Source organism: Aquila chrysaetos, chromosome 6 (assembly GCF_900496995.4).
Source record: "Aquila chrysaetos chrysaetos chromosome 6, bAquChr1.4, whole genome shotgun sequence".
NCBI lineage: Eukaryota > Metazoa > Chordata > Aves > Accipitriformes > Accipitridae > Aquila > Aquila chrysaetos.
This window is the reverse complement of record NC_044009.1, coordinates 41089287-41104550: the sequence shown is the minus strand read 5'-3', so window position 1 is coordinate 41104550 and position 15264 is coordinate 41089287. Positions and strand designations below refer to the sequence as shown.

Below are 15264 nucleotides of genomic sequence, written 5' to 3'. Positions count from 1 at the left end.
AAGCTGTCCTGGGATTGAGAGCAGCGTGAGTCATTCTCTAAGAACATTTAGAGGATGTTAGCCAAACTTCCTGAACATTAAAAGGAAACCTGGCTACTGCTTTGGGCATTTGAGATGACACTTCCCCCCCCGGCCCCGAGCGGACTTCTATGCCCATAGTGATAATGTTTTATCTATCCATTTGTCCATTCATCTAGCCAAGAACAGAAGTTGGAAATGAGAAAATTATTAATAACTGTATTATATTTATCAAATTGGTATAGTTTTTGGACTATAAGCGGGGAGACATAAGCTAGCTCTGGTTGGAACAGTTCTCTTCTGCTGCATCTGTCTCCCAGGTTTAACGTGAGACGTGATGAGTGTTACCTGTCTCCTTTGGGTTACACTTAAGTCACTCTTCATACATTACAGGTGTATGTTCTCTCTTGTATCTTCTGAGGACAATATAATATGTAACATTTGTGTAATTGAAGAAATGAGTTATTGATAATAGCTGAAGTTAGATCAAGTAGCGTTTTGGGTCTACAACATGATGTTCTTTTGAGAGTTCAAAGAGAAAATGTTCCAATTTGTCATCTGACTAGAGAAATAATGGTAATTATTCTTTTAACTTCCACTGGGACTTATGTCATGCTGCATGAGCTCTGCATACCAAAGAGCGTTGATGTATGCTCCAGTCTGAGTTTCTTTATAATAGAATACCAATGCATCACAAAACTATGATTTTTTTGTTTAAAGGTATTTTTATTTTGGAAGGTTCATGTTTAATGCATTTAGGGTCATCTTATAAGAAAGCGATATTAGTGGTTGTGGTTAACACCCACAGGTAGATTTATTGCTTCATGTTATGTTATGCCCAGCTGAATCAGTGGGAAAGAGAGCTTTTGGGGGAAGCTGCTGATGAAATATTTAAGATGTTTTTATTAAAATTTTTCTGGGAGGTAGTAGAGACAATGTTAAAACCTCCTTGAACTTAACCCATTCTCTAAACCACCTAGTTAATCACAGGAAGTAGGAGGTGGGAATAAAGGAGGTTGCACTTCACACCAGGACAACACAGGGGCCAGCTGCACAAGTTGGTGTCACTGGCTTGAGACTGGGATCAAACTTTTCATAGGGAGGGAAGGGAAATATGCCAGGCCACAGACGGAAAGGAAAATGGGCCACAGGTTTAATGGAAAACCTCTTTCCTTTCTCCTGTCTAGCAAAGGGAAAGGGCTAAACTGTGGAGTCCTTAGCAGGGCCCTAAAAATACTTTTTTTTTTTTTTTTTAAAGTATTTTTGTTAGACTAGTGGGGTTTTATTCTTTCTTTTCCTTTTTCATTTTCTTTCTCATTCTCTTTTTTTTTCCATGTGTGCCTCAAGGCATTTACTTGTCATCCATCATTAGCTTTGTCTTAAGAGCTGCCGTCTGTGAGCATGCACTGCGTCAGCGGTGTTCAGACAAAAGTGGAGAAAGGTTCGCCTGGCGTTGCTTTGACATGTTCAAAGTGAGCTACTCCATCACGCTGGGGATGGAAGGGGCAGGGGCAGGAGCAGAGAACGGGAAGGCAAAGCAAGAAGTTCTTCCTGACGTTGTATTGCTCAGAAGAAATATGCAGTGAAAGAATCTGTTCTTCTGCTTTCCAGCCTGGGATTGTGGAGCAAGGCGTTTTTTTGTGCAAGAGAGTGTAATTATTGGTTTAGTAAAAAAAAAATGTGTTCTTTTCAGAGAATTCAAATTGCTTTAATTAGCAGAAAGATACATACAGCAGCACTTGGGTTATTTAAAAGGCACCGTGACGAGTCAGTCTCTGGTGCTAGCCCTATTTTTAGTTTTATTCTGATATCTTTTGCTCTAAACGTTTTTCTTTTTCTTAAAAAAAAAAAAAGCAGGAGGGAAGGGGAGGGCTGGGAGCAGGTTTGAATTTCAGGTTACCACTTAGCAAACATTCCTTTCGGGGCCAGCTTCACTGAGGTGCCCTCACCATCTGGGAAGCACCCTCCAACCCTCTTAAGGCAAAAGTTGCTGAGCCTGCTCAGGACCTTGCAGAAATGGGTCCTCCATGACTGAAATGAGACAGCAAAGGCTGACTAATCTGGGTGCAAGTCTGACTGGGCAGTGGAGCACTGCTAAAATAAATTCCCTTCCAAAGAGTCCCTCCTACAGTGGCATTTCCCTAGCCTTGCCTCCCCTGGCTGGTGCGTGCGTGGTGAACAGTCTGCCTGAGACAGATGCTATTCCCAGCTGGGAACACAAAGAAGTGAACTGTGATCATTGAAACCAGAGGCTTTCACATATTAGCAAGACCTTTTTGCGTGCTGAGCTGCTGTAACAACCAGCCTGGCTTGCACTGTCACCCTTTCCCTTCCCCTGCATGCGTATGCATGCATGTGTGTATTTTATTTTTATTTATATATATATATAAAAAAATATATTAGGGGATATATTTTATAGCTGAATATTTCAGGAGCCTGTAGAAACAGAATTTCACCTTGAGAAACACCAAGAGATTAAAAATTAGGTTGTTTGTAATCAATAAAGATAGATGGGTTGTTAAAAAAATAAAAATAAAACCAGACACAAATAATCCATGCAAATTAAACTGTATTCACCTTTCTTGTCAGAACTGCTTCCATGGCCCTTAAATCACAGACATTTTAAAACCAAGCTTAAAATTGATTCTCAAAATTGCCATGCAAGCCATCTGCATTTTACAATTTATTTATTTATTTTTACTCCCTGTGAGATTGGTATCACTGTACATCTACCTAGCAATTTACATGTATTTTATTTGAGAGGAGTTTGGTGTCTGTTATGATGAAAATGTCAATGTTCTAATGATTAAATTGATTTCTTTCTCCCCTTTTTCAGAAACAGCATAGCTGCCTCAGCAGTGTGTGCCTTCAATCTTAGTGCCATTACTCAGGCATTTAATGGCCCTTTCCGTTACCAAGAAAACCCAAGATCAGCCTGGCTGCCAACATTAAACCCCATCCCTAATTTCCAGGTAATGCTGCTGCCCTTCATTTACTCCAGTCCCTTTTATGTTCTGTCACTCCAGTGGGTTGATTTGTGTGGGGCTCATTTTTCCAGGTAGACCCATGGTGCAGGTAAATTGTATTTCTCCACATTTATGAGTGTTTTAGTCTGTAGAACTTCTTGCCACGTGTTATTGAGACTACGGGATTCATGGCAAAAAATGAATGGTTTTACCGATAATAAGAATGTTCAGATTTTTTATAATAACAAATAATTTAAATCTTTGTTACGCTCATCACTGACACATAAACTCCAAGAATGTGATCCTCACTAGGGGACATAGAGACATGTCCCCACTGAAACTGGGAAGGATTGAAAGCTGAAGCTGGACAAAGTCAAGCTAGAACGGAGACAACCTATATTTTTAAACAAGAAAGGTAATTAACCACTGTGACTGTGTAAGGATATGATGAATTTTCCGTCACTTGATAGGGCCCCTAAGGCTACCAGTGTTTCAGTGCAAGATGGATGTCTTTCCAAGACACGGTAGCTCAGCCAGAAATTATGTACACGTTACAGCAGTAACTGGTGAAGGAGGACACATGAAGATGGTCACAGTGGTTCCTTCTCACCTTAAAAATCTTTGATTTTATGAATAAGCAACTTTCCAGGATTATCAGTTAAGGCCAATTTGAAAATTATAGAACAACTTCAGTTGCTTTATGCCCAGATTCAGTCAGTGCGGTGCAGAGTATGCGTGTGACAGCCCCCGCAAACCTGAGTCTTCTGAAGCATAAGCCCATTTCACAGCTCAGTCCCTTCCCACCGGGGGAGTCCTAGGGAGGATGGACTTGTCTTCCTGTCCTCGCTTCCCTATGATGAATCCTTTCAGCCCGATTGTGTGAATCTGGCTCTCCTTTATTATGGCAAAGATGCTGAGTCTGCCTGCAAATGCCATCTTCCTTCAAGCTGGTGATGTCAGGGAACTTCCAAAAAGGACTCTGCAGTTGCCTGAAATCTCAGCAAGAGCAGATGGGAGGCAGGTCCACGCTGCAGGCAGGGATGTGCTTGGGTTCCTGCTGAGGAACCTGCTTTCTCCCCCTGAATTCCCTCATGGCACCTGAGCGAGGGCTTCTGCCTATATAAGGTGGGACAGGTTTGGGGTCTCGATCGTTCCCTCTGCTTGGTGCACTCAAAACCAAGGAACAAAGCTTCACTGAAGGCCCTGCCATGCCAAACATGGGCAGTCTTTTTTTCTTCTCTCTTTTTTTTTTTTTTTTTTTGAGTTTAAAGGGAACGTTAAGGTTAACTGAGAATCAAGGACTTTCTGTCCCTTGCTGGGCTAACCCAGGAGGAATAGAAAAGGACTTTGGAAAGCATTTCCATGTAGTGAAAAGTATCAGATAAAATGTGGAGTGCAAAGATTGCAGCAGCAAGATGAAAGAAAAGGGTCAGAGGAAAATAAGGAAAGGAAAAGGAGGTATGTGGCAGACAAAAGGAAGATTGCAAGAAGAGATTAAGATGTTTTTCAAGTGCAGGAGGAACAAGAGGTCAGTGAAGGGCTTTTAGGAGATGACAAGGGTAATTTAGTGACAGAAGAGGCAGATATCGCAAAAAAATTAAATTAATTTTTTTGCCTCAGTGTTCACGAAGGAAGATGAGGGAAGCATGCCAGAATTATTTTTTTTCTTGCAGGGAGGAAGGAGAAATACTGAAGGATATAGAGGATCAGGGCAGTGCAGATAATCAGGAAATTAGAACAAAACAAAATAAAACCAAACCAGAGGGATGCTGTGTCAGCACGTGGGCTGCCAATAGACCAAAAGGATTATCTGTGACTTGATGAGAATAGAAAACAAAACCAACAATGACATTCCTGCCACTGGGACTCCTTCTTCAGTGACACTCTAGAACGGAAAGTGAGTGGGGATAAAAGCATGCAAAGACAGTACTGTAAACCAGAAGGAGTACGGGTTACAGCAGAAGAGAGAGATCTAAAAACTCTTTAGAATGTGGGATGAGTCATGAACTAAAAAAGACCATTGCAATAGAAAAAAAAACATTAAAACCCACTTGAGGACACATCAAAAACCCACTGATGTTTCCTTAGTCTGGCTACTCAGGAAGATGCCTAAGCTGATAAAAAAATGACCAAGTTCATAGGTGGTGGGAATTAGTATCACCCTGTTCACCTAGTTCACACAAGCTCCAAAATATTGTAGGGCTTAGTACACCAGCTGTTAGGATCTGTATTTATTGTGTAAATGTGAGCTAAATTCCTGTCAACTCATTTTAGCACCTTGTAAAGAGAAGCTCTGCATGGTGCACCGTGGAAAGGCGGCCACACTGCAAAGAATTGCTTTGATGCATATCGAGAGTATGCACATGGGAAATTTGCACACTGTAGCTGGAGTGCTGTAAATTGACATCCTAATTCACAGTATACTAACTTCTTTTCCAAGGAAAGCCCAAACGCCTGGACCCAAAATGAAGAAAAATAAATTTGTGGGTTTTTTTCTAATGAAGTTACTCAGGTGTGAGCTTCACTTCGTGAGAAGTGAAGTTTTCCATGGACTGAGTATGGGAGTTGGCAGGATTTCTAGTTGTACCAATGACTCCCATGGCCTTGGGCAAGATATATAACCAGTCACCCAGCTGTCTTTTGGGGTACTAAATCTTCTGCCCACCATGCATGGCATAGTGGGGAAGAGTGAAGATCCAGCCCTGATTACTGACATGGACAGTTTGATCTTGCATTAGCTTTTGAAAATGCTGAATTCTAGAGATTAGCGTGAGATAGAAACTCAAGCTTTAAAATGTGCTATCCACCTGGTAGGAGTTAAGCTGGTGTGGAAAAGAACACAAGATGAGCTCTCTTCTTCCCTCCTATTCTGGATGGACAAGGGCATTGAGTCCTATTTCCGTGCACCCCTTGGTGCCGGAGGATGGATGAACACAGGCTGATCTACCATTCACTGTGGTGATAGAAGAGCTGCCTGTGGGGAGGGGGGAGCTAGTGGCTAACCTGACTTGCTTCAGATGAAACCGGAGGGGTCTGTTCAGAATGGAGCACATCAGAGAAAAGCAGTGTGGTGAGTTGGGTTCTTTGATGCAAAACCAACCTGTTTTTCAGGTTTTTTTAACCTCCAGTTTTCCTGCATTGTGTAGACTGAGATGCCAGGTAGAGTCTGAAGATTATTTGAAATGCTTCAAGGATTTATCACCGCAAAAACTTTCTGTCCACTGCTAGCTTTAAATCTTTCTACAGCTAGTTTTAATTCTTTGTTTTCCTCCTCGGTTTGTTAATGCCTTTTGCCCTTCTGATGTGCTGGCTGCAGGGTATCACAAGGGAATGAAACACCACATCGCTGGTCAGTGGACCAGTAGGCTGAGGACCTATGATCAGGCTAAGGGCCTGATCCGGTGACCCTCACACAGACCCACCTCCCCAGGAAATCAACAGGACATGGGTTTCCAGAAGAATTCCAGGGTTTGGTCTTAGGCTGCTGGAGTGGGGAGAAAATGCAGGTGCTGAAGTGCAATCTTCCATGTTTAGTGTGGGACGCTGAGTGATGACAGCCCCAACGAGAACCTGACGGAGAGAGTCCTGCAAGATGCACAGCGCTTGTTCCTGATGAATGATGTCGTGCAGCCGGTGACTGTAGATCCGTACGTGACTCAGGACAGCATTCGATTTTCCAAGCTGGTGGTTGATATTGTTCAGGGGAAGGATACTCTCTACCACGTGATGTATATTGGAACAGGTAAGAGCATCAGGGCTTGAGAAAATTCCCTCCACTTGCTCATAGACCTAGCAGCTCTGGGACCCTGGTCGTGATGTCATTACACAGTTGTCATTCAATACCATTTTGGCACAAAACTGCATGGAAGTTAGTTTGCCTGAGTAAATTAAAAGCAGGATGGAGGACCTGACGCAGAGTCCCAAGTGAACAGACCATAAATCTAGATTGTGTTTAAAAACAACAATAACATTTTTCTCCCTTGTATAAAAACATGTTTCAACTAATCAGGCTAATACACAACAGTGGGGAAGAGCAAAGGTCACTGAAATGCTCTGTGGTTTCGTGCACGTAAGTAGCCTCTCTGCGCTATGACATACTCATCTCTAAATAAGCAATAATAATACTTAACCTCCAGGCTTGCCCAAGGTTTTAATTATGTCTTTCTTTGCACTTCCATGTGCCTACTGGCGTATGACTCCCAGTGCTTTCGGGAATGGGCATGCACTGAAATGTAATGCAGATGGGGAAGCTGAGGCAAGTGCTTTTTTGTGGTAGCGTAGCGAGCCAGTGGTGGAATTAAATATATGATTTAGTCTCTTGATTTCTATCTGCCATTCTGTAATTAGCAGGACACATTGCCTCTTCTGAAAAGCACAGAAATCTTGGATAAATGAAAGATGCTGAAGAAGGACAAAGTGTTATAAATGGTTGTCTTAGCCCATATTCATACTAATGATAGAGGTTAAATTAAATAGTTTGATTAATCAGAGCATATGGCCAGCCTCATGGGTATAATGTTGTTATCCTCTATTGCAGAAGCTTTGACTTTAGAATAAGATGGATTGCCTCCATAAGTGTTAGTTTAATCTCACATCTGAATGCAGAGTCATTGCCTCATTCTCATGTTACCACCTTCCAGGACTGTGTCATAATTTATCTAACTTTTACCACCACTTATTTCAAAAGTGATCATCTTGGATGTGTTCTAGTAACATTCCCCCTGTGGGAGCCTCCATGGACATTGATTATGATGAGAAGATTGTACTTAAATGGAAACACAACATGGTTCTGCCATTTTGATATCTTGATATTTTAAGTGAGGAGTCCCAGCTACAAAGCCTGAGAGAAAGCTGGGATACTTTCTGCCTCATATCATTTGTGTAGAAAGGTCCACTGCCATAACCTTACCCCCTTATTCGTGTTTGCTTTCTGGCCCTGGTTAGTGGTGACTGAAGAGTAAGCTCTGCTGGACCTGAAACATTTAAACCATTCAAATACTTCAGTAGACGTCCCTGCCCAGAGGCAGCCCTGAACACAAACCCAGTCCTGAGACAAACCGAGCCTCAACTTGGGCCTCAGTCTTGTTCCACACTTAAGGCCCTTCTAAGTGAAAGAGAAGCATTGCATGGCAGCCAACCCTGCCACTGTAAATTGCTGAGCTTTGGTGCCAATACAGAAGTTATCGGGATAGAAAAATTAAGCTTCAGGAACAATCGGGGCTGACAGACCTCTTTGGGATTTTAATGAAAAATGGTGTGGTTGCCCCCTTTTCCCCAGCATAAATCTCCCACAGTTTATCACATCTTTAAATTGTTTAGGTAAGAGCACTGTGAAGACAAACATGTAAGTTTCTGTGTATGCACAGCTCATGCCATAACATTCCCTTGTCAAGCTGGCAGGACGGCTTCTTCCAGGAAGAGGATCAATTAGATCCGTGACCCATGCAGTCATTATGGAGGCCTCTGAGATTTCCAGCAGGGCCGCTGCATCTGTTGTCATTTGTCATGGCATCAAATCACACCGATCTGCTCCATAAACCAAAAGAAATACAGACTCGAGGCACCAGAAATGATCCCTGCTATCTCGGGTCACCTTGCTGTATAACTCACTGGTAAGGGGAGCAGAATCTTTTCTGCCTCAGTGCTCCAACTGGGAAATATTTCCAGGTATTCACTCTCCAGATGGTTCACATCCTTCTGGATTCTCATTAAAATGCATTCACAGGCGGTTTCTGGAGTGTCTGAGAACTGCTGAGGATTGTAACGATGTAGCTGGAGCTCTTTCTACCACATGCAGCAGGTGACCCAGAACTAGGTTTAAAGTGGCTGTGTAAAGATGACATTAATATTTCCCTCTTTAGGCAGGTATGAAATGAAGCCTCCAAGATTTACTCATGCCTTGTTTCTTGTTCCATTAGAGTACGGCACCATCTTGAAGGCCCTTTCTAGCACTAACAGGAGCCTAAGGAGCTGTTATTTAGAGGAAATGCAGATCCTCCCCGATGGACAACGGGAAGCAATCAAGAGTCTCCAAATCCTGCACAGCGACAGGTCGCTCTTTGTGGGCTTAAATAATGGAGTGCTTAAAATTCCTCTGGAGAGATGCTCCATGTACAGAACAGAAGGGTAAGCAAATTTACAGCTCTGATATATTCCACTTCAGGTTAAAAAGAAAAGCACCAGGGAAACATATTATAGTCTGATTCAGTTTAGAAGGCTTTTTTTCATCACTACAAGACAAAAGATACTGTTGAAAGTGCATCTCCTGATAGATAGATTCATGACAGGAGCAATGAGAATGAGCAATATTTTTTTGGTAAATATTAATTAGTCCTCATCAGAAATTAATTGTATGTTTACCAAGGCAAGGCTTGCAATATTTACTTCTTTTTTTTAACTTGACATTTCCGTGTTGCTTTTATTAACTCCATGTGTTTTGCTAGTAGTTCTTATTGGCCGTATGGCTGCAGGTTTCTGAATTTGGGTTGCAGCCAGCCTATCCTGGCTTATCCGAGTGATCACCTCGCAAACATCTGATGAGGCAGGGCTGGGCTGCGTGGCAACTTGTTATTGGTTTTGGAATCCAATAGCTCATCTCAACTATGTGTGACACCTCTTACACCTGGATAGATTCTGTGCCTTGATTGTACCTTTTAAAGGGAGTAGGAAAGAAGACCTTTTTCAGTTGTCAGCCCTGGCTCTGGAGCAGTGTTCCACCCAGAAATGTATGTAGAAGGTTTCTGCATTCAAATGGTATCCCCCCATTTAAGCAGGTGAAAGAGTGTGTTACCAACTGATGGAGACATATGCTCAAATAATCTCCCTGAGTGTGTAGTGGGGTCTGCTGTGGGTAACTGCTTGTTTACATCTCTTAAAAACATTCTTCCTTTTCCTCTCTTGCCTTTGCCTTGCTTTCCTTGACTAGAGTTTTGTCTGAAACTGATGTCCTGTGTGCTAGACGAGAAGAAGGATTTTGTTAGCAATCTCTAAACGGATTCCCTCTTTCATGGCCTACTGCAAGATATCCCTGTTCTCTTGCCAAAAAAAACCGCTGATATAGAAAATGTCACCATCATTTTATTTTCAACAAGTAGAGTTTATCTATCAGCTTGTACTAAATTCATGTCTGTCTAAATATAAAAATACCAGCTCTTTCTATTTTCACTGAACCTCTTAATTATCCCTTTCAGAAAATGTAACTTGGTCATTACTGCAATTTTGACACAGAAGTGTTTAATGTGTAAAGGTTTAGTTGCTTATACAGACAGGCTGACACAAAAGTGTTTAGTAAGAGAAAGAGAACCACAGTTGGAAAATGCCATCCTGTCCTCAGCCCTTAAAAGCAGAGATTTAAAAAGGTAGAACATAACAGCTGTCCTCTTCAGGCTGTCCTGGAGAGTTTCAGTTTGAGAATATTTATGTGTATATACATATATATGATCCAGTTTCAAGAGAAATGAGTTCTTCCTTTTCTTTCTTTTCCTAATCTTGAGTTCAGCTTTCCGGTAATTTATAGATCGTGTCCCAGTTTCAGCCTGCGTAAGTACTTTGTATGACACTTCCATTAAAACTCAAATGGTGGAGGTTTGCTCAACTGCCTAAAAAAGGGACAAGCAGGGAAAAAGCAGCAGTGGCTGGAGGGCAGATGGGTGGGGGTACCTCACAGGAGCACCATCAATTTAGGACCTGAGGGCTGCAGGGCAGTGCCCTGCTAGTATAAGCTTAACAAAAACCGGGCTCCAAAAAAGTTCCCTTGCCTGCTGGTGGCCACAAGCAGCCTCAGTTTTATGCATTGTACGGCACTGAGTCCTGGCTGAAATTACTGGGACGCTTGTGTACGAATGCTGGGTTTTTTTAAAACAAACTTTCTGGAGGCGTTTTTCAGTGAAATAAGGAAGCAGTCCAGCTCTTTGGGGGATGGAGACTCAAACTCTGCCTCTCTTGACTACTTTCATGATACTTTTAGGCAATTTAAGCCAGCCACTGGGCAATACCAAAGTACATGAGGTAGGGTCTCCTGGCAGCACGGTGGGTGCATACGTTTGGCGATGTGGGAGGTCAGAATTTGCTGAATTCAGGTGCCAGCCAGCTAGTGTACTTGTTTACACTGCAATGGATCCTTTGCCCCATGGCTGAGTCTCGTGGAGGGACTGTGCATTTGAAAAAAGGAGGAAAAAAGGAAGAAAACTTAGGAAAGCCAAAGAAGGCCATTATGAATTTATTTGTTTAAAATGATGTTTGTTATATTATTATTACTTTTTAAGCTAAGCTCTTTTTTGTAGGAAATTATTCAACTGCAAATTTTTCAGCTGCAAATGTTGGAACCCTTTTTGCCCTTAGCATCCTGGCTATGTAGGTGATAAGTCAACTTGGCCTCCTTTGTATTTCTTTCAATACTGAACTGTATCGAGAAGGATGTTTTAATTTCCTCCAGTGCATTCCACCTGGCACTTCTCCTGGGCTGTGATTTATTGCTTATTGTTGTGTCTATGTTTAATACATGCCAATATACAGCCACCACGGGAAGAAGGGCTCCCACCCCTACAACACCCCCCGCTTACTTTTTTGTCGTGCTGTGACTTCTTGACTGGCCTCCCTGAAAAGCTCTGGTTTCAGCAGTTTTTATAATGTAATCGTTTTGATGGGGGCTCAGGAAGCTTGGAGGTGATGGAGAATTTGTGCCTCCCAGGCAGGAATACCACAACATTGTTTGTTTTCTTTGGCTCTGCCCTATGTTATCAGGAAACTTTGCAGCCTTTTACACCCTGGGGGCTGATGCGGGTTCCTGATTGCTGATATAGAGCTCTTGCCTTCACCCTGCCTTCTCCCTTCTCCCTGGAACAGGCTATCATGTATCGAGAGAAAATTGATCCTAGCATTGATCCCCTCCAGCAATCCTTGCTGCTGTGCTGCTTTAAAACCTTGGGGCTTGGTACTGAGGCTCAGAAATGGGGCAGAGGAAAAAGTAGCAGCAAAGGGAAGAGATGGAAAGGGAAAAAGCTTTCTGCCATCTCCTTTACTGTTTGTTTATTGACATGGCATCAATTTAATCTCTTAAATGGTGACCAGAAACTCAGTCCCATGTCTTGATGTAGTTCATTGACCCAATACATTTCTAGGTGTCTGAGCAGTGTTTTGTGTGTGCCCACTGACCTGTCTCAATCTGTCTTTTCAGAACAGCCAGTCTTAGCAACAGGGCAATGGGAAAACATCTGTAATGTCAGCTGCCCAAATTTACAGGCTGGACTTGGCTGCAGGGACCTTGCCTTGTGCGTGTGTTTTCCTGTTGTGCTTCAGTGCTGCCGTTCCCCTCTCTCACTGGAGACTATTAGGAAGATGCCCAACACGAGGAAAACCTACGAGCCCTTTGAACATGCAGTGTGTTTTGAAGGCTGCTTTGCTGGGTGGTAGCTTGGCTGTGCTTGCTGCTGGATTTTTCATGGCTTTGAAATCTTTGTAACCTCCCTACGATTTTCAAATGAGCTTGGATTTTTACCTCAAGTTGCCCCCAAGCTTTGGGGAGGGATATTTGGAGAGCCAGCACAGCAGCTTTATCACTGACACCACCATATCTCTAGAATGTGTCTGAACAAAACCCTGAATCTGAATTTTAGAGGTGAGGACTTCAGATCTGGACCATTATTTTCAGGCAGGGCCTATCTGTAGGGGTAGTTTAGTAATCTTTTCAAAGAGCGGGGTGAGATTATTAATTTTAGGAACTGCAATCGAACAGGTAGGAAAATGAAGCTGGTTGTTGCAGGGAACACTTTGTGATCTCTTTGTATTGCCGCTTTGCAGCATCAGGACCATGGGCCTCTGAGCAGACAGAAACCCAGAGGCAGGCCTTGGAGTGATTTTGTAGACATTTTTTTGATTACACATTCAAACGAGGGAAAGAAAATATGTTTGGGAATGAGACCAGAGGGTCTCTTGAATACCCACCTTTTCTGCTTTCCCTGTCCTGAGCAGTTTATTTTAATGGATTTTATTTTAATTTATGTTGATATTCATGCTTTCCTTTTCCTCCATCCAGTTTTCCGCATAAAATTTGCACTTCGCATGATGCAGGTTGCAATTTTGGGATGTACAGTGTGGTTCTGAGAATAGTTTGTCTTGCCTGTCCTCTCCCTGTCGTGCTGTGCTCACGTGTGGGTATCCCATCAGGTTGTGTGAGTGACACCTCAGGTCAACCTCATGCCAGTGGAGATACTCTTGCTTCCGAGGCTATGGGGAGAGCCAGATCTTCTTGCATGCAGCTATGACATGCTCTCATTCGAACTCTGCCTGCTTTTTTGACCCGGTTGCATGGAGTTTGCTGTTGAGTGATGCTGAGCTTTTGCCCTCCTACTTGGCCTAAATTCTGCCGTACATCCCCTCCAGCCATGGTGCTTAATGCAAAGCTAGCAGAAATGACTCAGCTGACAAGTACTCTTATTTGCTGACTTGAGATCTGTGTGAGAAACACAATTCACCTCTAAATAGCTCTGGGCCAGTGATCAGACAACTAAGTACGTATAGGTGAGTAACTCCTGAAATGGCTCCAGGGAGTTTTTGGAAGAAAAGGGTCAGCAGCCGTGGTAAAGAAGCAGAGAGTTTTGTGCTGTCTTTCTCTCTCCAAAGTGCAAAACTGGAGCTCCAAGCATGGTCCCTGTACCACCTCCACACTACACTTTAAGGGGGTGGAGGTATCGTATGGAGGATTGCTTTGGTGGTTATTGTTATTTTATTCTGTTTTTTACTCCTTATACGGTGCAAAATCCTCTGTAACAAAGGAATGAAGCACTTGAATTTAGGACTGCAAAACCAGAATTACAGAATTGCCAGATTTCAGGAGTGAAACTGCTGGGGAACTTAATTGGAGGAATAATACAGTCTGGGAAGAGATCTAAAAATTTCCCAGTTTGGGGGAAAGAGTAAATTGAATATGGCCTGGAAATCCTCTGACCTCTTCATCAGAATGATGATAATTCCTCAAAGGACAAACAAGGAACTATTGTTGGGTAAAAAGCGCGGGAGAGAAAATGTTAAAAGCAGTAGGGGAGGCAACAAAGCAGAGACTGTTGTTCAGTGAAGCCCAGTGTCCAGCAGATCACTGAGGTGACACTGATGGCTAGATTGTTCATCAAAGACCTTGAAAATCCAGCCCCTTCTTCTGAGCTGAGGCTGTTGAAAATCTGGCCCAGATTTTGTTTTGAAAATCTTCTCCCTAAGAGTTTTAAAAAATATCCAGTGCATTGAACATCCTTTTAAAAACAGAAGCAAAAGGAAAGGTAACAGCCTACAAAAATGTTGTGATCAAACTTAATCATCAATTTCCATCTGCTTTGGCTGATACGGCCTCTCCAAAATTAAGGGAATTAGGTAATTATTGTGCCACCAATAACGTTGAAAAGCTTTGGAAGACTTCATAGGCAGAAAGGAGAGTGCTCAGCCCAATGTTTTGTCATCCACGGTACCCAATAATACATCAGAATAAATCACTAAACATCTGGTTTGGCATTCTGGTTTCATTTAAGTAAATAGCGAGGCTCCCACTGACAGAGAATGAAGACATCAAACAGAACCATGATCACTAAAGCTCTTGGAAAGAATGAAGTTTGGTAGATGAAATGGATCTGTGTTCTTTAAATAGAAGTACGAAATTATACCATTTTCTCTATCCTGAAAACACATTTGCATCTGCTGTAGCAGGCAATTACTCCCATTTTCTTTAATGTAGCTGCTTATATATGTAAAGTTAAGCGCATCGACACTATTTGCAGGATATGGACCTTAAGGATTTGAGGGGATGGTACAGGTCTAAGAAACCCAGATTTCAGGATAGCAGCTGAAGAGCTTCATTTGAACTGTCTGGGAAAGGGACGTAGCCACATGTGTCTGAAATTGGAAAAAAAGAAGGCAAGGGTAAGCGGTAATGTAGGGAGCAGGGGCATGTTTCCAGTAAGATGCCAGAGAGATTGGTTTTCAGTTTCATCTTATTTGACGTTATCTTTAATGGCATGGAAGAAAGAAAATAGCATACTTTGTAGATGTCATTTAAGTATGAAGGAATCACAAATAACAGGGAGGAGAGGAATGCAATGTGGGGCCAGTAGGGAAAGCAGCAAGAGGTTGAGTTTGAGGAATAAGCCTGTGCTGAGTTTGCTGGTGTTTGCATCACTGAAAAAGAGAGGACACAGGGATGAAAGAGTGGAAAGGGGCTCTGCTCTGAACCAGATGAATTATTACAGTTTTTCCCATTTCTATTAAATGCTTAAACCGATGACATGCTTTACATTCA

The 15264-nt window shown here is 42.5% G+C and overlaps 1 protein-coding gene across 5 annotated transcripts in view; it reads left to right on the top strand.

The window, feature by feature from the left end:
- The window catches only part of SEMA5B (semaphorin 5B), a 281859-nt gene that overhangs the window by 213523 nt on the left and 53072 nt on the right, over nucleotides 1–15264 (top strand). For all 5 annotated transcript variants that reach the window (XM_030018532.2, XM_030018529.2, XM_030018530.2 and 2 more), the window contains 3 exons: nucleotides 2855–2990; nucleotides 6519–6726; nucleotides 8903–9110. In XM_030018532.2, the coding sequence (XP_029874392.1) occupies nucleotides 2855–2990; nucleotides 6519–6726; nucleotides 8903–9110 (552 nt within the window). The remainder of the gene's footprint in view (nucleotides 1–2854; nucleotides 2991–6518; nucleotides 6727–8902; nucleotides 9111–15264) is intronic.